Source organism: Serinus canaria, chromosome 24, assembly GCF_022539315.1.
Source record: "Serinus canaria isolate serCan28SL12 chromosome 24, serCan2020, whole genome shotgun sequence".
NCBI classification, from domain to species: Eukaryota; Metazoa; Chordata; class Aves; order Passeriformes; family Fringillidae; genus Serinus; species Serinus canaria.
In genome coordinates, this window is record NC_066337.1 from 290,904 (window position 1) to 311,447 (window position 20,544).

At 43.4% G+C, this 20,544-nt stretch overlaps 1 protein-coding gene across 5 annotated transcripts in view; it reads left to right on the forward strand.

Annotated features, from left to right (window-relative positions):
* The window catches only part of APLP2 (amyloid beta precursor like protein 2), a 50,118-nt gene extending 41,469 nt beyond the window's left edge, over nt 1-8,649 (forward strand). For 2 of the 5 annotated variants that reach the window (XM_009097834.2, XM_030232835.2), the window contains 7 exons: nt 601-700; nt 1,242-1,412; nt 1,977-2,012; nt 4,752-4,834; nt 5,666-5,740; nt 6,216-6,371; nt 7,102-8,649. In XM_009097834.2, the coding sequence (XP_009096082.2) occupies nt 601-700; nt 1,242-1,412; nt 1,977-2,012; nt 4,752-4,834; nt 5,666-5,740; nt 6,216-6,371; nt 7,102-7,203 (723 nt within the window). In that variant the 3' untranslated portion in view covers nt 7,204-8,649. The remainder of the gene's footprint in view (nt 1-600; nt 701-1,241; nt 1,413-1,976; nt 2,013-4,751; nt 4,835-5,665; nt 5,741-6,215; nt 6,372-7,101) is intronic. The other 3 variants (XM_030232833.2, XM_009097835.2, XM_030232834.2) reach the window with 3 other exon arrangements.
* Nucleotides 8,650-20,544: the final 11,895 nt, after the last annotated feature.

Consider the following 20,544-nt stretch of genomic DNA (forward strand, 5'->3'; position numbering starts at 1 on the left):
CACCCTCTTCAGGTCAGGCCTAACTTCGATGCTGGATTTAATGTGATTGGGAGGAGTGATTTGAACTTGCCCAGAGCTTGAATGTATTGCTCAAAGGAAGGGAGAACGCTGCTGCCCATGAGTGGTGTAGGACAAATGTAATGCCACAGTTGGTTTGAAAGGCGCTTTTGTTCTGAAACCAGAGCTGTTAAAATATCCTGTCTGCTCCTTTTGCTTATGTCTTTTCTAGCAGTCAGGAATGATAATCCATTTAATAAAGCTGCTACAGGAGATGAATTATGACTATGTTGGGCATATGAGAAATACCAGATTCACTGGCATTTTAGTGTTTGCAGTGCAGAGCTGATTACAGTGAGAGTCAGCTGAATCATCTCTTACTCCCAGCATTTCACAAACTCCTGAGTGCACCGTCTCAGATGGCCAGTTCCAGTGAAGTGTGAGAGCACTGGTAACAGAATTGGACTGGATGGATCTGTGTCCCCTGTTGCCTGTCATGGCAGATTCACCAGTAATAGATATTTTATTGAGCAAGGAAAGAACTGGTTCTGTGAAGTGACTGACAGTTTTTGCTTACTCCAACACATTCTTTTACATCTGCAGGTGATGACACATCTTCATGTGATTGAGGAACGAATGAATCAAAGCTTGTCTCTGCTGTATAAGGTGCCATATGTGGCTGAAGAAATTCAGGATGAGATTGGTGAGTGTGTATGCCAGCCCCTCTGCTGCTGTGTTTAGACTCCCAAGTTTTTGTATCCAATGAGCTCCCAAAAGACTGCTCTCTCCTTTGAGGGGCTGCCCTTGACAACAAGCGCTTGGGCTCAGGCTCAGGGAAGATACTGTCTGGATGTTACAAAATAGCCAGTTAGAATATTTTGTTCCAAGAATTTTCACTGTCCCTTTAAGAAAAAGTCAACAATGTTCAGAATAGCAAAACAGTCTCTCTAAGGGAGATGAAAAAGATCCATTAAAAAAGCCCAGATACGTTCTCCCCTTGTAGGTTAGTCTCATCTTGCCAAAACCTCTTGCCCCATCAAACTTCTTGGCCCTTATTCGAATGCATTTCTAACCAACACCTTTACTGAGAATTCCAGATGAAATACACAAGATAATATAACCTGGCAGCCCTGAGAGCAGTGTTCCCCTGCAGTCCTGCCTCAGCCTGGTTCAAACCATCTGCCCCTCTCTGTCGCTACCAGGTTTCATGCAGTCTGTGTAATAATTCCTTTTATTCCTTTCAGATGAGCTGCTTCAGGAGCAGCGTGCAGACATGGATCAGTTTACATCCTCCATTTCTGAGTCCCAGGTGGATGTCAGAGTGAGCTCTGAGGAGAGTGAAGAAATTCCCATGGATGGCAAACCTTTCCACCCATTCCAGGTGAAAACCTTCCCAGCCTTGCCTGAAAGTGAAGGTATGTGGAACCGAACACTGGATTTACTGGTGGTTTTCCTTAGACAGTAGGCTCAGCTGGAACAGAGAAAGCTCCAATCTCTTTGGGTGATGTAGAGTAAAGCAGTCACCTTGACAGGACCCCTCACTCACTGGAGAAGCAGTGCTGCGAGTAATGTCTGCTGAGCTGTTCTAATGATTTTCTTATACTTCTCTTTGCAAAATTGTGCTCTCATTTCATCTTGCAGTGAATGTTTTTACAGTGCATCTTGACTCTGGAATTAATTTTCAGTCTTTAACAAAAATGTTCTCGTGTAATGTTAAATCTTTGTGCTGTGACCTGTTGAAGGGTGAAGGAATTCTCTTGTTTTTTTAAAGATGTATATCTATTTTTTTTTTTATCATTGGATGTTGACAGCTGGTGTGTATGTGTGTATTTATTTTAAAAACGCTTGAACAGAGTCCTGAGTGTAAAGCTGTAGGCTTAAAGCTTTTCCCAGGGTCTGAGTCAGAAAACATGCACAAGCCTATTTTCCTTTCTCTCTTAATCTCCTTTCTGTGCTATTTTTGTTTTCCCTCCTGCTAGATCCTCAGCCGGATTTGTACCATCCAATGAAAAAAGGTTGGTTCCAAGCTGCTCCCTTACAGTGCTTTTGATCACTTTCCTACCTCGTCAGTGTGTCTGATAGCTTCATTTTAGTTCCATACTCACCTTGATTTTCATTTTGCTGCTTTCACTTAGACCAGTCATGTTCACTTTTGCTTGTTTAGGCCTAGTGTTAAAGAAGCCAGCTAGTCTGAGCATCCAGTTGTGTGTGTTCCTCCCTGATGGGATCACAAGGGTCTCAGAGTGCCTGGAGTGGCTGTTAGCCCTTGGGGAATGTGACCTTAACCAGTGTCTGCAGTGGTGCTTTGCATCTCTCCATTTGTGACACTTCTCAGATTAAACTCTGCTGTGCTGGCAGGGAATAGTCCAGAGGCTCTTCTGCCTCCTGTGGAGCCTGTCCTTGATGTGCCATGACGCCACAAAACTTCAGGACAAAAACTGTTTCTAATCTAAATGTCCTTATGGAGTGCAGCTAGTATGGGACAGATAAATCAGGAGATTCCTCCTCCATGTTTGTGCTTTCCTCGGCATCACCTTCCCACACGTAGCATCTCTCCATACCAGCAAAGTGTTTTTGGTTTTACATTTCTCCCTTAAGTCAGGGTTAATTCTGCAGTAGCTCAGAGCCTGGCTAAAAAGCAGCTTTAAGAGCAGCATAAAAATATTAGCATTAAATAATGTGTCTATTAGCGATATGGAATCAGGGAAGGATCAGTAGAAAAGGGAGGCTCTTGCAGAGTAGTGCTGCATGAGCTGTGTGTGGAATAAACCCAGTGTTTTAATCTGCCTTTGGTTCCAAATATATTGTGTAGATCTGTTTCCAAATATATTGTGTAGATCTCAAAGGAGAGCAAAAGATTTTGCTAATAACTATTTCATGTGAGCACGCGTGGTTTTGTATCACAGTGAAGACAAAATAGCTTGAAACTATTCTTGTTATCCACATTTCTCTGCAAATGTAAGTCCCCTTCATCCCTGGTGTGGATCAGTGTACACTGTGCTGACTGCTCTGGAAAGAATTGGAGCAAACTTTAGTTTGATATTTTATTTATTAAATTTTTGGACAATTGTTGCATTGCCTTAAGGATGATAAACTTGTGCTAGTTCTCCCTGTTGGAGTAAATATAAGAGTCTCTGATGACCTGGGGACAGCAGTTGTCCTACACTTGTTCCTCCTCTCCCTTCCCTTTTCATTGAATTGCTCAAGGGCTTTGAGGGAGAATTGGGGGTGGGGGGATTTTGTACAGGTGTGTGTATTTGGATTTTTTTCCCTGTCAGGTATATAATATAAACTGTGCCTTTGAGCTGCATAGCACTGGGTCTTTTACTTGGTACTGCACACTGAGACAAATAGCAGAGCTCAGTGCAGCAGCTGAACTCTCAGCTCTGGAGACTGTGCTGGGTTGGCTTCTGAGACTGGGATAAAGCAACCAAAGGCCAAACTATAGGCCAGAAGCTGATATAGTAGTTCTGTACAAACTATTTGTGGCTGGTTTCTCCTGAAAAGCTCAATCATTGACTTCCATAATAACGTAACCTGCTTTGACAGTTGAGGGAAGCCAGGCTGGCAGTCTTGGCTGTGCTTTGAATCTGATTACTGCCTCTGAAGAAAAACGTGATACACTAAAACCTGAGATGTTTCGTAGTGAAATGTTATTTCTGTGGCGTTTTCAGGCAATACAAACTTGTCACTGTAAAAACTTGCCTTGAAGCCAAGTAGCCTGTCTGTGCATCTCATCAAAGAAAATGTTGCCAATTCCAGCAGCAGTTGAAATGTCTTGTGCACCTTGCAAGCTCAGCAGTTTGTGCAGAGTGGGGGGTTTGCAGTCACCAGCAGAGCCTGAAGTGCTGTAGTAGAATTTCCCCCATGTCATTGGAAAGATCCACTGCAGGTTTGAGGCTTCACTGTCCTGCTTTTGCACTAGTGCATCACAAGTCATTATGTTGTCCCCACCACCAGTGGAACACTGGTGTTCTAATATGCCATGTTATATCAGAGCAGTTTGCATCAGACTCTTACTGATCTGATGTATTTATAAATGCTTTGGATCAAAACAGTTTATAGCCTTCTGTTAATTGCTATTCTTCTCTTGAGCCAGTGCTGGTTCCAGCCTGGAAATGGAAGTAGTAGTGTTCTGGTACAAAGGCTGTTGTAGTTCTCTGCTCCTCCCTTGTCCTGGGATTTATTGGTTTTGGGCTTGTGCCAGGTGTGGGACAACAGCTCATTACAGAGCCTTGCTGGGTGACCTTGGAATTCAAATTCCCATTTCTGAGGCACTTGCTGATGTGCCTGATTCCAGCAGAATGGGCAATGCTGAAAGCATTCCCTGTGTGCTGGCTTTTGGCAGATGGATGTGTGTCCACTCCTGTTCAGGGTCAACAGAGGGATGTTGGTGACCTGGGGTGACACCTGCAGCCCTTCCTGCATTCACTGTGTGTTATGCCTTGTCTGGAGCCATCTAACAGAAGCACTTTAACTGTGCGGTTTGTCTGAATTGACACTTCAGCCTGATTTTGGTGATGAGTACTGTCTGCTCCTCTCATTGCCACCTCATTTACCCTCATTAACAGCCCTCCTAATCACTTGTCACTGTAGTTTGTGACCTGCCATCTGACACAGCAGCATGAGGAAAGGTTAATACTCAGCGGTCTGTGCAGTTAAATACACGATCCATGGCAGCTCCACGCAGAGTAGGTGACCCTTCCAAAAATGTTACAAAGGGCTTATGGGCTCTCCTTGCTCTTTTGGTGCAGGTTCTGGCATGACTGAGCTGGACGGGCTGATTGGTGCTGAAGAAAAAGTGATTAACAGCAAGAAGAAGGTGGATGAAAATGTGGTGAGCTCTCCACCTTTATTTTGTGAAGCTAAACCTGCTGTGGACACTAATTAATAGCAGTGGCTTGTTTCCATGTCTCGTTCCAGCTCACAGAATGTCAGTGTGTTCATTATCCATATGGTGTGGGGAAGTCAGTTTTGTGACTATTGCAGGCTCTTAATACTGATTATCATCAGAAGGGTGGGAGGGGAAGGGAAGGAGAGAGCTTCAGATCTTTGGCAGTCTAATGCTGAGAACTCTCAGGCATCAGACCTTTTGATGTCCCTTTATTTTCACTAGGTTCACTGCCTGAACACACCAAATGTTGGTGTGTTCCATTTGTGTTCCCACTTTTTTTTCATGTCAAGGGAGGCCTCACCTTCCTCTGAAGGTGAGCAACCCAGCAGGAGTTGTCTCTATCTACAGTGTCAAGAATTCTTTAGGTTCTAGTGAAAGACATTTGACTCAATTCCATGGGTTTATAAAAATTAAAAAGCCAGCTTTTGAATTTCTTTTTAATACTGTTTTAAAGCCTCAGGTTAGATCTTACATAACAGAAATGCTGGGTCCAAAGTTAGCACCTATTTTTTTTATTGTTTTTTTTTTTTTTTCCACTGGGGCTTTAGTCTGAGATAGTCTGGAGGTAACTAGCTGTAATACTATCTCAATATTATCTCTGGTGGCTGTATGAGAGTTGGAGAACATTCCAGGCTGTTGAGAGCAAAGGGGAGATGGTAAGTGGTCCTCAGCCTTTGCTAGTGTTCATTAAATGTCTCTTGTTTGTCTTCCTCTTCCTTCTCCTCCTTGATTTGTGTGGATCCTTCCATAAAACACTTTTGTGGCCGTTTTTAGGTAATTGATGAAACCCTTGATGTGAAGGAGATGATTTTCAACGCAGAGCGTGTCGGAGGGCTGGTGGACGAGCCGGTATGTTTGTGGCTGCTGAATCCAGGGACTGCAAATTCCTAATGGTGGATTTTGATGACCATTTTTAGTGAATTCAGGATTTGGTGCCTGGATGCCTGGGGGCTCATGCAGAGTGAAACACAGTACAGCCCTTCTGCATAAAGATGTAAACAGTGGATACAATTAGATATTAACTTGACTCCTACTGCAAAAGTGTTTTGTGGGATAGGGAAGTTATGTGGGCCAGTGTTTGTCCAGAGCTACTAAGTGGGGAAAGAATTTTGCATTGGTTATTGTTCTGGTGGAATATTCAGAGGTGAAATATGTAGGGGTGGAATACTTAGGGGTTATATATACACTGTCTAGTGTATAATCAGTCATATCTTGATACCACCGATGGTCAAAGACCTTACTAGTGGCCATGGTGTAGGTTTGTGTTCAGCAGTGCATCTTCCTTATTGCTCTTCCTCAACCTGCTCTGTTTTCTTCCCTCCAGGATAATGACAACTCCCTCCGGGATGACTTTGGCTTCAGCAGCAGTGCCCTTATTGGGCTGTTGGTGATTGCTGTTGCCATAGCTACTGTTATAGTCATCAGCTTGGTGATGCTGAGGAAGAGGCAGTATGGGACTATCAGCCATGGAATTGTGGAGGTGAGAAACAGCTCCATAACTGAGGATGAAAATAGTGTTGAATCACATGTGTGTGGGGGTAGAGAATAGCAGGAGCTGCCAGGCCATGGAGAGTTCTGCTTCTGGCTGGGTAGGAATTAACTCTCTCCTTGCTGACACCATCATTGCTCATTCCTCAGTGTGCAGGTGCCAGTCCCAGGTGTGCTGTGCTGGCACCTGCCACTCCAGAGTTACATTTGCTTATCACTAGGATTTCCTTAGGCTTTCCTGGCTGGCTCAGGGTAGGATTTAGCAGTAAATGATCTTTTCAGGCAATATCTTTAGCAGGGCAGCCAGTCAGTCAATCCATAGCAATTTGTCCTTCTGGCTAATTGACAATTAAGATGTTGTGATTGGCAAAATACTAAAGAGCAGCTCCTTCTTCCTTGCACATTTCCATTACAACTTAATGGAGCCCAGAGAAAGCTGCTTTTCCCTTTACCCCACCCATGCAGGAGATCATAACAACCTCTTCAATGAGAGAAGTGGGTTCTTGATTTGCAGTGTTGGCTGAGCAGTGACAGATTGGTGAGAACATCCCCACAGGGAATTGGGTGGGCAGGAGGCATCAGCTCCTGAACAAGTAATTCTGTTAAACAAATTACCTTTTGCAGTTTACCTTTTTCACTCAGTGTTTGTCTATTGCCTCTTGTTTTGTGGAATCAATCCTAGAAGTGTCTCCTTGACCCAGTATCATGTGTTTTTCTCAAAGGTTGACCCAATGCTCACCCCTGAGGAGCGGCATCTGAGCAAGATGCAAAACCATGGCTATGAGAATCCTACTTACAAATACCTGGAGCAGATGCAGATATAAAAGAGATGAAGATGGAATAGCCCCGAAGGGAAAAGGTGCGGGGTGAAGGGCCAAAGTGGTCCAGTGTTTTGGATCAACTACTGACCAACAGTTGCTTCAAGAGGACTTCATCTTACATTCAGAACTCCTGGATCATTAAGACTATAATTACTACTGTAGAGTTGCAATTTCCATTCTTTAAAATGGGTGAAGAAATGATAATATAACAATATGATATATAAATCTCCTTAAATGGGAAAAAATGATCTATTGCAGATATTTGACTGAGATGTAGTTTTCTTTTTTTTTTTTTATAATCTGAAAAATACCAGTTCTGTTGTACTGTTGTCTGATACAAGCTCTATATATATAAAAATGGGAAATGTTGATTTTTATTTCTGATAGACCACCTGTACATTGAGGGCTGTTTGTACCAGCCCACTTTCAAAAAAGGAGACAGTTGTGGCTCTTCGGTCATTTTGGCTTTTGTATATAAAGCATTATTTTTTTTTCCTTTTTTTTTTTTTTTTAAGTGAATTTCACTGGGAGTTGCAAAGAGATTAATTTTGGGATAGGAGCTATTACAGTATAAGCAAGGAAGCAATTGGGAATGGTAACTAACAAAATTCCTTATAATGAGACAAAAAAAAAAAAAAGATAAAGAGAAAAACAAAGAAAAAACCCCATCTTCATATGCCAGTGGTGTGCACCCTGCTGCTTAGCAGCTTGGGCTCTAAGAATCAAGACTCCCTGGAGGCAAGGAGTTAAAAGGCTTCTAGCATCTCTGTTTATAGTTATTCTAGTAGAATGTTAGAACATGGTTTGTGCATACTTGGGTCTGCACATTCCCCTTCGAGATTCAGTTCTGCTCTAGAGTTGAAAGTTCTGGTATTGAATTGAAATCCTCTGTTTTCAGCTAGTTTCCTTCAGTACTCACCTGGCATTAACAGCTCCCTCTTGCTACTACTTTCTAATTTCCCCAGCTCTCCTGCCTCACCAACATGGTAAGTAGTTAAGAGCTGCAGGTTTATGAGCCTTTGCATCTCCCTGGGTGATGTTGGGCCAGAAATGACAAATCACTGCAATAACTGGGACCTTGGGAGCTGACAAACACAGAAAGGTCTCTTAGCTGGGGATGGAAGAGAGTGACATGTTGGGAAAGGGATGCTGCCTACTTTAAGGGAAATAGGATGCATAGGCCCTAAGAAGACCAAAGGGGGCATAGTTCCACTCTCCATCATCATGTCTTTGTAATGCTTGTATAGTTGGTGTTAATGCTCATGGCTTTTTTTAATCTGGGGGTTCTGGTAACCTGTGGTGTATTTTTTCTATTTTTCCTGTGACTTTATTTTTTCTTCCCCTTTCTGTGTTTCTTCCCACTATGCACAGATTTACCTGCAAACTCCTTAGTGTGGTCTGTGGGGAATGTACAAAGTTTAAACACATCAATAAACACTTTAACTTCCAGATTGCTTCTTCTCTTTATTCGTGGATTCTCTCTAGTTCCCCATCCTCCCACCCTGTCATGCCAAACTCACAAAAACTTTCTCTGATGGTGAGAAAGACTGTACAGGTACTGATGTATAACCATGCCTGGAGTCTTTTCTGGTATTTCTAGATCCTGATAACCTTTGTGGAGAGGAGGAGGCAGGATGCTAAACCAACAGCTGGATCCAGAGTAGCATTAAAGCAGCTGCTGGAGTGCAGGTCGGGGAGAGCTGGGCTGGGACTGCCTCTGGCTGCTTTTGGAAGATCCTGTGGATGTTTCTCCCCATTCCCAGGATGCAGGTGGCTGCTGGCACACCCTGTGGGAGCAAGCAGAGCCAAGGCTCTCTGCAGTGACAAGCTATTCTGTCCCTGGCCATTCACCTGCACTTCCTTGAGAGCCACAGGGACCCTCTGCTGGCTGTGAGCTCAAAGACTGTGACATCCATCCAAAGGCCTCAGGAATGGGGCTGGGCAGAAGGACAGCAGGAAATATTAGAATTACTAGATATGAGGGCATGGAAAAAGAACTCACAGTGACACAGTTTGTGTGGTTGCTTCTGGTGGATGGCCAGATCTGAAATAATTAAAAGTCACAGAGCCCAGGGAGGAATCAGCTAATTAAGGTTAGCACTCACTGGATCACTGCTGCTGTTTTATGAGGGGAAATAACTGTTTGGTTTCAGTCTCTCTTCCAGAACACCTAAAACTAACAGCCTGTAAAGCTCAAAGCTATTTCTGGTCCCATGTGTCATTCCTCTCTATTCTCCTTTGAGGTGTGACTTCAAGCACATATTCCTACTCTCTCATCTCAGTGAAATGTCCTAAGAGTCATTTTAGAGGTCAATAGACAAATTAATTTTTCCTCCATATTGATCTGTGCAGTTGCCAATAGGTCTGGAGGAAGAGAGGGAGAGGAGGAAACAAGAAGGTTTAGCAATTTGGAACCGGAAGCACTTGCTTGTCCTGTTTCTCCTTAAACATGGGCTCCTTGGTTCCACTGAAACCTCCATATTTTGGCTAAATTATTCAGATACCAAGGGAAGAGCAGATGCTGTCCTAGAAAGTGCCATCTGTTGGCTTGTCACAACTACTTGGGAAAGAGTTTTGATTTTAAACTGAATTTAATTTAAATTATGCCAAAGCATATCTGCAGCCCAGAGCCATTCTTGAACTGCACCCTCAGGTAGGGTGATCTGCAAGTGAAACAAATTACAGAGGCTGCAGACTGAGTTCCAGAATTGAATTTGGGTATCTGATTTTTCCTTTGATAAATTCTGCAAAATAAATGCATCAGGCTGGAATCAAAGTCTATTAGTTTCATGCTTTGGTACAGACTACCAAGCACTTGGGATTGATTCTTTTGGATGGATTTTGACCACAGCTTCTGAAAAGTCATGCTGAAACTTAGCTGCATGAAGATGGATGCTAAGGCATGTCCCAGGTGTTCCTGGTATGAGCTGTGCAAGCAGAGGGGCTGATCCCAGCAAAGAGGCGATGAGGTAGTTTGGGAAAATATCAGCAGTTTCATGGCAATAGGATGCTTCAAATTAAATTATTCAGAGCACAGTGGAGCAGTTGGCTGGGGGAAGACTTGTAGCATGTAGAGAGCTGCATTTCAATAGAGAAACTGATTTTAAAGAAAAAGTGCTTCAAGAGGGGCAGCATAGCTCTCTGGTGAGAAAACAGGATGTTTAAGAAGGGTCTTTGGGAATGCTGAGCAGAGGAAGTTCTGGGTCAGTTTATCTCCCTTCTCCTGAAGCTGTTTGTAGCTTTCCTGCAAGGGCACAGTGATGAAATTCTGTGCATCAGGACTGTGATGTGCACAAGAACAAGTGGATGGAATGTGGGTGGATTGATTTAACCAGCCTTACTTGTATGAACTGTGGTTTTGATCATTCAGCCCTGGCCTGCAGAAGAGATTAAAGGTGTCCATGATGAGCTCAAGCAGGTGGTGATGCCGTGCCTGGAGCCTTTCCCTGTTGCCCCATCAAAAGGTGGCATTCACCTGCTGGAGCACATAAAGCACCCTCCTAATCCTTTGACCTGGGGTGTTTCAGGTAGATGTTTGAGAGCTGCAAGTCTCAAGGTGAGGTGTCCTTTTGGTCCAGCCTGTGGTGCTTAAAGTTGGTGCCAACACACAGGAATTTGGGTGGTCTCCAGAGCAGGTGCAACTCAGTCGGTGGCATCAGTGGCTTTGTTGTGGTGAAAAGGCTGCCAGATAGGCACAGCGAGGGGCAACAGTGATGAGCCAGAAAAAGACAGGTTTTATGGGACATAGTAGAGTAAGGTAGGGAAAGCAAGGGTGAGTGAGCTGCTCCTGCTTTCAGGTCTCAGTGGGACCACATGCAGATCACCTGGATGTGATCCTTAGCAACACCATGGGATGGAAGTCTCAGGGAATTGGAAAGCAGCTCAAAAGGTGTTTCTCCAGCGCAGGAGTCAGAGCATTCTTAAGCTTCAGGGTGCCTCTCCATAAATTCACTGTTTGATCCCAGCAGGCACTGGTAGCTTTACTGCAGAGGCGGGTAGAAGATTCTGCTGGGCATAGCACCTGACAAAGATGAGGGTTTAATTCATGTATATGTGGTTCTGCAGGCGCGAGTGGGTTAAACACGGGAGCATTTTGCTGTATTTACCAGTGACCTGTGTGGAGACTGTCCTTTGTAGCAGGAGCTCTTAACCCCTGGACCAGAGGCTTTCTGTGTGAGCTGCCAGGATGGGTTAATGAAAAATTTTATTTCCAGCAGCATTGGGTTCCTGAGAACAATTTGAGAACAGGCTGGGGGCTGAATGAGCTGGTTGTTTAATACCATCAATCTCTAGATGGCATCAGGGAGGTTCAGAGTCTGAACAGACTATGGTGGTTGGAGTGTGAGGCTGAACGTGGTGGAAGGGGCTGGGCCTGAGGGAAGTGGTCCCATCTCCCCAAAACCTTGCCATGATGTGTGTCAGTAGGAGGAAGTAAAGACCCTTAAGGGGATGAGGTGATGGGACAGAGTCTGAAGAACTTAATATCTGAATTGCTGTATCTGCTGTGAAACAGCTTGGGGATATCCCAGTTTTCTGAATGTACCCTCATCCTCCCATGTTAGAGCTTCATGAAGCTCTGGCTCCCACAGCCTGGCTATGCTGTGGGAAGGTAGAAGCCTTAGCCAAAGTTCTGTTTCCATACCTTAGATTTCCCCATATGATCCCTGAATGTGAAAGCAAAAAGAGCAAGGGGAGTCAGTTTACCTGCAAATGATTCTCCTGACATCCTCAACATCCTTGCAGTCTCCACACAAACATCCATCCTCTGGACCTGGGCTAAAAGCCACTCTGGAGGCAGGAACTTCTCAGGAGTGTCTCACCTGTTCCATGTGGGAGCAGGGATCTCCTTCCTCCTCCTCACCTGCTCCCTGGGAACATCCCCTGCAGGGAGAAAGTGGTGTAAAGGCTTCTGAGCAGAGGGACTGGCTCCCTCAGCTGCTCCCTGGGTGGCTGGTAGAATGGGGACTTGGCACAGAGCTGCCATCCTGGAGCTGGGCTTGGTGCTTCCAGGGTGTGTTTGCGAATATCTCTGGCAGAGGACCTGTTCTTAGAGCGACCTTACAGAGGTTCTACAGGTTGGCCTTTTGGTGTTGATGCCTGGGTTTGCAGGGTGTATGTGTGAAAAGGAGGGGATGGGCTGTTCTCCTGTGTGCTGACCAGGACCTCTGCTTCCTGCACTGAAGAACAGAGTGGGGCTGGTTCTCCTGGGGCGGGCACTGCCTCACCAAATGCAGAGTTAGGAGTAATTGTTTCTCAGTGTGGTGCTCCAGCAGGGAATAATCCTGCAGGTGGTGCAGGCTCATGCAGAAATGAAGGCTGGAAGGAACTTCTGGAGGGCATCTGACTGAACTCCCAGCTTGGATCAGAGCAGGTCTCTGGGTGGTCAAATATAACACTGCCTTTTTCAGCAGCAGCTCTCCTGCCAGTATCCATGGGTTTTGGGGCAGGAAAAACTATGTGATTATCTGAGGCCAAGGAAGTCTAAAGGCGGATCTTTACATTGAGAGCAGGCCACAGGGAAATAGCATCTTTTATTCCTCCTCTGGGCAAACTTAATTTTGTGCAGCCCTTTTTCTGGGGCTCAGCCCTTGCTGTGCACCTTTTGGTGTCACTCTTTTGGATGCAACAGGATCATCTGTTTTAGATTTTGTGTTATCCTGTGAAGTTGCAATTATGGACATGAGTTTTCAGCGGGCACAAGGAAAGAAACATTCCTTATGGCCATGTGAGTATTTGGAGACTGGAAAAGAAATAAACTGCAGGTAAAGTAATGATCCAGCCATTCTCTGCTGGGATGGAGTCCCAGTAATTTGAGGTTTTTTAAGAGCTGAATTTTTGATTTACCCCTTGCTGGTGATACAAGTAAATTACTGGAGGTCACTCCAGATACTGAGAATCAAGAGCTAGACTGGGACTAGTCCAAGGCTTGGTCACAGATCCAGCCCTCAGCTATTCCAGTTACTTCTTTAATAATCCTTTTTGTACAGATTATGTGTTCAGTACCTTTCTTTGCTCATAGTTCTGGGAATGTTGTCTGTATTGTCTTTTGCTAATTGCTTTCTTCTTGCTTTGAAGAGTGAACACCAAAACCATCTTTTTGGGTTGAACTTGAAGCATCCTTTGTTTTTCAGAATGATGCATTAAGAACTACAAGCCACAGACGAGAAAAGTCTTTGTAATATAATTCCAGGCCTACTTGCTCAAGTTTATTTTCAAAAAAGCAGAGAACACTTGAATTTCCAATGGCCCAGTTTGTGTTCTGAATTACACGCTGGGTTTAGGTGTTGCATTTATTCCTGTGCCGTCAGTTAATATTTTTTCAAGACACTGGGTATTTGACGATGTCAAGTGTTCTCTTCTTTTACAGACTATACATATATGTGTGTGTGTGTGTATATATATATATATATATATATATATATATATATATATAAACTATATACAGCCTGGGATGTGTCCATCCACCCCAACACTTTACTGGTATATTTAGAATATCTTGCTGAAAAAAGGAGCTTCAGCATGGAAATCATGGTGATTTTTTTCTGATTAAGTGTTGCAGCCTGAATTGATGCTAATAAAGTCCAGGGTAAGGAAGCAAAAAGGGCCTTTGCATGGTATCCACAGATGTTTAATTCAGCTGCCCAGCAAGATATTCAGGGTCCCAGGCACCCTCCTGGGGGAGGTCTCCAGCTCTCTCCTGCCCAGAGGCGGGGGCTGGAGAGTGGCATCGGGGCACTACAAAGCCAAGGGAGGGAGTGGCTCAGGGACACAGGAACAGGGAAAGGAGCCAGCGGGGTCTCAACAGCTTTTTGAGGGAAGCTTCTTGTGTCTCCCTAACCAAGGGGATGCCCCCCAGGGTCTCAACAATTATTTGGCTCAGAATTTGGCTCATTTGAAAGAATTTTTGATATTCCATGGTTTTGGATGTCTAATAAACCAGAGGACCACACTTCCAGGTAGCTGGTGCGTTACTTCTTTTCCTGGAGGGGGCTTTTTTTAATGTATAAACTCTAGGGGAGGGGGGGAGCTGCAATTTTCATTTTTACAGTAGTAAACACCAGGGCAGAATCTATCTCAGTAGTCTGGATTTTGGCTGGAGTGAAACAAGTCAGGGGGGACCTGGTGGTGTTTGGGTTTTTTTCTTTAATATTTTCATTTTAAAAATAAAAAAGTAGAAGTGAATACAAAAATAACTGAAAATAAAAGCAAAAATAAAAAGGTGAAAATTAAAGTAAATAACATTAAGTGAAAAAAAAGTAAGCAAAGCTTAAAACAAAAATTAAAAGTAAAGCAAAAGTTACTTTATTTTAATTTTATTTTATTTTATTATAAGGGTGTTTCGTTTTGCTTGAACAAAGATCCCATGCACTTGGTCTAAATCATCTTTAATTGTGAAGCTTCTCCTCTTCCAATTAAACAAAAAACACAGAACAAATGTTCTCTACCCAAAGAAGAACAGGAATTTCTTTGCCCACAAAACAGCTTTGCAGTCATATTTACACATCTAGTGCTGTCTGACAGGCTCCAGCTCTGCTGTTAAAGCTGATCTAAAATATAAAACTGGTTTCAACAGAAGCTCAATCAAGTAATCCATGTGCTAAAGTGATAATTAATCAATTGGTTAATTAAACTCTACAGCTCTGCTTCCAGGAGTTAAGCTGGGAACTGCATCTCCAGTTCTTATTTTGCCATTTAAATCCAAATTTTACCTAGAATTTGCTACATCAGAAAATTTGGACTGTACACAGATATGTACACAGTAACTTAGTTTTCCTTCAGTCAGTAATTAAAACCAGCAGTTGAGCCTCTTCCATTCTTTATTGGATCCCTAGGAAAGACAAGGATTTTGGGCCAACTCCTCTTTTCTGGTCCCACCTTCCAAAGGCTTCTGTAACAAAAATATTTGATACAACAATAGGTTAAAGCAGAACTACAGCACAATACAAAAACTTCTTCAACCTAAAAAAACCTTCTCTTTTAACCCCCAAACCCCCTCTTTTAAACCAAACTAAAACTCTCTTTAAAGCCAAACAAACTCAAACTCCTGGCCCTGGTTCCTGTGTAGAACATTACACAATCTAAAACAAATACTTTGAATTTCAAGATAAACTAATACAGTTTAAGAATAAAAATTTCTCCTTTCTGTGACACTGCTGGGACCCAAGGTGTAGTTAAGACCCAGCCCACACAGGAGCTGTGCCACAACTTGGCCAGGTAGAATTTTTATTCTGATAAATTGCAGAATTAGGTAGGTTTTGTCCATTGTGACAATAGAGTCTCCCAGTGAGGAAGAAACAAAGGAGGAAACAAGAGCTGCGTCATGTTCCTCAGATGCCAGCAGCCTGCAGGGGGAAAAAAGAGCCAGCTAAACCCAGCAAGAAAGGACATTTTTTCCACCCTTTCATGGCAGTGGAAGCACTCAGCAGGTGATGGAGCAACTGATGGAGCACTCATAACACATTGTAGGGAAACACATAGGTCAGCAGAACAGATGATTCACAAATATACTGCAAATCAAATGAAAATTATGTTATTTGATAGATTCAAATAACACCTCTCTATTACACTTGCACATCAATGCAAGAGGTACATACTTTATTTCCCACCAGCATAACCATGAGAAACAAGGGCCAATTGAACTAACCAGTATAGGAAGGTGAACAAGAGGCAAATTGCTGTTCTTTCAGAATCACAGCATCAGCTCTGGAGAGCAGCTTTTCCAGGTTTTGCTGCACTATTGATGGCTTCAGCTAGTTTTCCAAGTGGCAGCTCATAGTTTAAATCCAGGTAATTAATCTTTTAATCCAGGTAACTCACGCCCCCACCACAATATCACCGTATGTGGTTATGTCTACCCAGCACACACAAATCACACACAAAAGAGGAAAGTATTGGGTTATGATATTAAGCATTAGAAAAACCTTTCTTTATCTTTACATCTAACTTTAAACTGGGGCAAGAAGGCAGAGAGAAGCCTGGCTGCTGTTGCAGTTGAAGACTCAAGAGCTCAGGTTTTCTGAGGTGTCCTGAGAACAAAAGGTTCACCAGATTTAAATAGTTGCACTTAAAAGTATTTCCATCAGAAAATCAGTAGGATGTGCAATAACATCTCACCAGACTCCACTGAAAAGGATGTTCCTAGTGAACTCAAAACACCTCACAGAACCAGCAGAAACAGGGCACAATGAGGCATCCTACCACCAGCCTCAGTACTCACACAATGCATGAACCTTCCCACAGCCTGCATGGAAAAGAAATATCATTAAGGTTAGTAAACAGGGCATTTTTTTTGGTGAAACTTGGTACACCTGGATTTTTAAATTTTATTTCCCGCCACAAAACACAGTCACTGGTATCTATTTTCAAAGCAGTGCTGGGAAAAGAAACACCTCCCAGGAATTCATAGACAAGTCAGGAAAGAGGTGAGTGATGTGAGCACTACGAGACTCCACAGATATTACACCCAGGGGAAAACTGGTATATTTTTCAATAAGGCCATTCTAACTCTTAAGATTCATTATATTTGAGCATCTCATTATACACATGCATTCATCAAACTGTTTGCTGGTCTGAAGTTTCATGAAGTACAGTAGAAACACATTAACAATTAACAATGGGTTTATCACCCCTGTTACACTGTGTAACTCTTGTTGGAACCCAAAGCATCCTTGAAGCAGAAGCAGCCTCCTCTCCACCTCTCTCTTCATGATCACCACCCAAGCACATTCAAGAACCTCCAGCCTCCCAAGAAAACTACTCCAGCCAGAGCTGGAAAACTTCCCCCTCCTTGGCAGCACTTCTCCAATTCTGTTCCCTTCTCCAGAGAAGCTCCAACACCACCATGTCTTCCTTGTAGGGAGGGACCCAAACCTGAACACACTATTCGAGGTGCAGCCTCACCACAACCTTGGATGAAATCCAGGTTGTGCATCCTCAGAGGAAAATAACCATGTACTGCTGACTGTTGTTTCTTAAATCACTTGAGTTAATAGGCAAGAAACACATTAAAATTTTTAAAAAGAGAAAAAGTAATGGAAAATTTCAAGTTCTGGAAGAGATAAGTGATCTAAAAAATCTGGTTGTCCTCTGAACAGCAATTGCATTAAGTTTGGAAGCTAAGTTTAATAATTAAGCTGAAAGAATAGATTTTAGTGGGACCTAAGGTGCAATTTTCAACTCCTCCTAAAACCATGAATCTCCAGCAAATCTCAGCAAAAACAATAAAAGGTTTTGCATACAGATCTGAGTAGTGAGAGTTTGTAAAGCACCTCAGCTTGTCCAGCAGCACTTTTCCATACAGTCTCAAGAAGTTTCTCTTCCCTCTGGCTGAGGCAAGAGGATACCCAAATTACACCCAGCCATCCTCCAAAGGCTTCTATGGCCAGTTCCTCCAGTGTAAACGCCTGTTCCTGACATTTACCAGCAGCAGAGGATTTGTGGAAATGGGAAAACTTACCATGACATTCTCCCAGTCCTTGCTGTGAGAAAACTTGTGAATGCAATCTGGAAGTGCAAAGGTCCCGGTTCCTTCCAAACACTTCAGCACGTGTGTTCTGGATACCTCAATCAATTCTCCAAATTTAACTGTGCAGCAGGGAGGATTTGTCATCAAAACCATCAGTCTTGGTGTTTCTGTGTGCCAACAGGCAAGAAAAAGGGTAAAATGCAGGTAAGAATTACCTTAAATCCTGGTTTGAGCAGTATCATTTAAACCTTAGCAATGTGTGAAACAACAAAAACACACAGTGTCACTTTCTGGCCAAGGTATTTATTTTTCAGGGAATCACAGTCCACAGGCCATGGCAAAAGAAAATCATCCCCATTTCTGCTTCTCCCTGGGGACTAACAGCGCAGACAGACCAGGAATTGAATGTTCTGTCAAAAAATAACAGGAACAGCATCTGTCAGGTCTGTGTATGATAAATAATGAGGTCCCCTGTAATTAAACTCCCACAGACATGCATCCTAACCTGCCTTGGAGAGGCAGGGACTGCAATGAAACACATGTCTACCTCCCACCTATTTCAGGGTCTCCTGTGTCCACAACACATGGCTAGCAACACTTCAATAACCACTTGCATCTTGTCTAGTCATGGAATCCCAGAATGGTTTGTGTTGAAAGGGATTTTAAAGATCATCTCATTCCAACCCCCTTGTTGCCTCGGTCACTGGGGTTCCAGGATGAGGGAAGAGACGAGAAAGTTGACTCCATGTATGAGAAGGCTTGATTTATTATTATATGATAGATATTATATTAAAACTATACTAAAAGAATAGAGGAAAGGATTTCACTACAAGGCTAAGCTAAGAATAGAATAGGAATCGAAAACAAAGGTCTTCTCCCAGACCGAGACCGGCCGGACAGGTGAACTGTGATTGGCTCTTAATTGGAAACATCCTGAGGAGGCCAATCACAGATTCCCCCCGTTGCATTCCACAGCAGCAGATAAGAATTGTTTACAGTTTGTTCCTGAGGCCTCTCAGTTTCTCAGGAGGGGAGAAATCCTAAGGAAAGGATTTTTCATAAAACATGTCGGTGACACCCCCTGCCATGGGCTGACTCTCTACTCAATGAGTTTTATTCCCTTCAGGCTTCATTGGGAGAGAAGATGTTACAGGAAATATCGATCCCACACCTAGGCTAGCTGGGAACTGTTCAACAAACACAGCCACAGCCTCAACAACCTCATGTCTTCTTTCTGCTTTATTGACATGATGAACATTAATCACGTATCAAATATGGGGTAGCTCTATCACCTAACATGGTAACAGGTAATTTTGTTTCTGCTCAAAGAAACCTTCTTGGGCTTGGAGCGTGATCCCACCAAACCTGTCAAAACACACAGCATGATGATTACTATTTGCTCTTACTTACATTTATTCAAAGAAAGAAGAAACATCACCAAAAAGCCCCAACATTTTATGCAGCAAAACCCTCAGTAAGAGATTCAGCACTGCAAAGATAACATTTGGGCAGAAAAAAAACCAGGAAAAAAGTAACATCAGTTGATCAAAGGGGAGAGAGATTGTTTATCCCCTTCTTTTCAATCCAAGCCCAGTACAACAGGTTGTAACCTCTGCACCGAGCTTCCCATTAGTGGTAGCCAGTCTATAACAACTTGACACAATGACCCCACTTCTAGTCCCAGGAGGATTATTAACAATGGGAGCACATCACCTCCATAGAGCACAATGGAAGCTCTCACTCCAGTACTGGAGATCCACACCAGCCCAACTTTAAAGCAACCAAGTCCTGGAGAAACCATTGCTCAGGAGGGCAATCCTCTGTGTGTGGTTGCCGAATGCGGGAGCCCAAAGTACTGCGCTTGGTTTTCTCTGCTCCTCGAGGCTTTTTTCTGGACACAAAACATTGATCTTCTTCCAGCCTTGCTCCAAAAGGAGAAAAATAAGAATAAAATAAAAAAAAAAAAAACCCTAAACCAAAACAAAAACAAAAAATAAAAGAAAAAATAAAAATAAAATGCAAAATAAAAAATTAAATAGGCAGTACTCACTCTTCCAGGGAGTTCTCATGGGGCTAGGAATAACAACTGGTCTGAGGCAGGAGGAATTTTTCTTTCCTCCCAGACTGTGCAGCCCATCCGGGATGTGTTCAGACTAAATTGGCTCTTGCATTTCTCAGGGGAATTCAGTAAAGGTGTTGGAAGATAATAAAATCAGTGCTGCTGGTGCTCCCCTGTTCACCCAGCCCAGCCCTCAGCCAAGGGCATGGCACAAACATTTTAGATGCTGATGATGAACTTTTGGGTGATGATTAGTGATGTTCTTTCACTAATCCTCCTAATGTTATCTTTTAAATTTGGTTTTGTTCTCCACCTCCCTGCAGGAAGGATCTCCCCACACTGTTCAGCTGCAAACAAAAGGAGTCTCCAACAGCAAGGCAGACACCCCTAACTGGAAGGTTTTCTTTGGAAGTAACTAGCTCCAAGGAGGGAATAAAGGTGTTGGAGAAAAATTGAAATCACTGCAAGACTCTCAGAGACTTCCCAAGACCATCCATACACCCACCCCCAGCCAGCTGAAGCCATCATTTTGCTTCAAGGGTCTCTCAGCTGAGCCCCCTGCCCAGCAAACATCTTATCTCCCAGGAACACCAAACCCCTGGCTCATGTGCCTGACTCAGCTTCTGATGATAAATAAGTAGGAGAGCAGCTACACTCCATCCTTTCCATCCACTGGCCACCCATCTTTCCCTGGGCAGATTTATCCACATTAAATCATACACAGTCCCAACCCTCAGATATTTCATCAACTGCCTAAACCATTTTGAAGCCAACATTGCCTTAGCCTGCAGCAGGGTGTTCAAGAGATCCATGGAGGAGA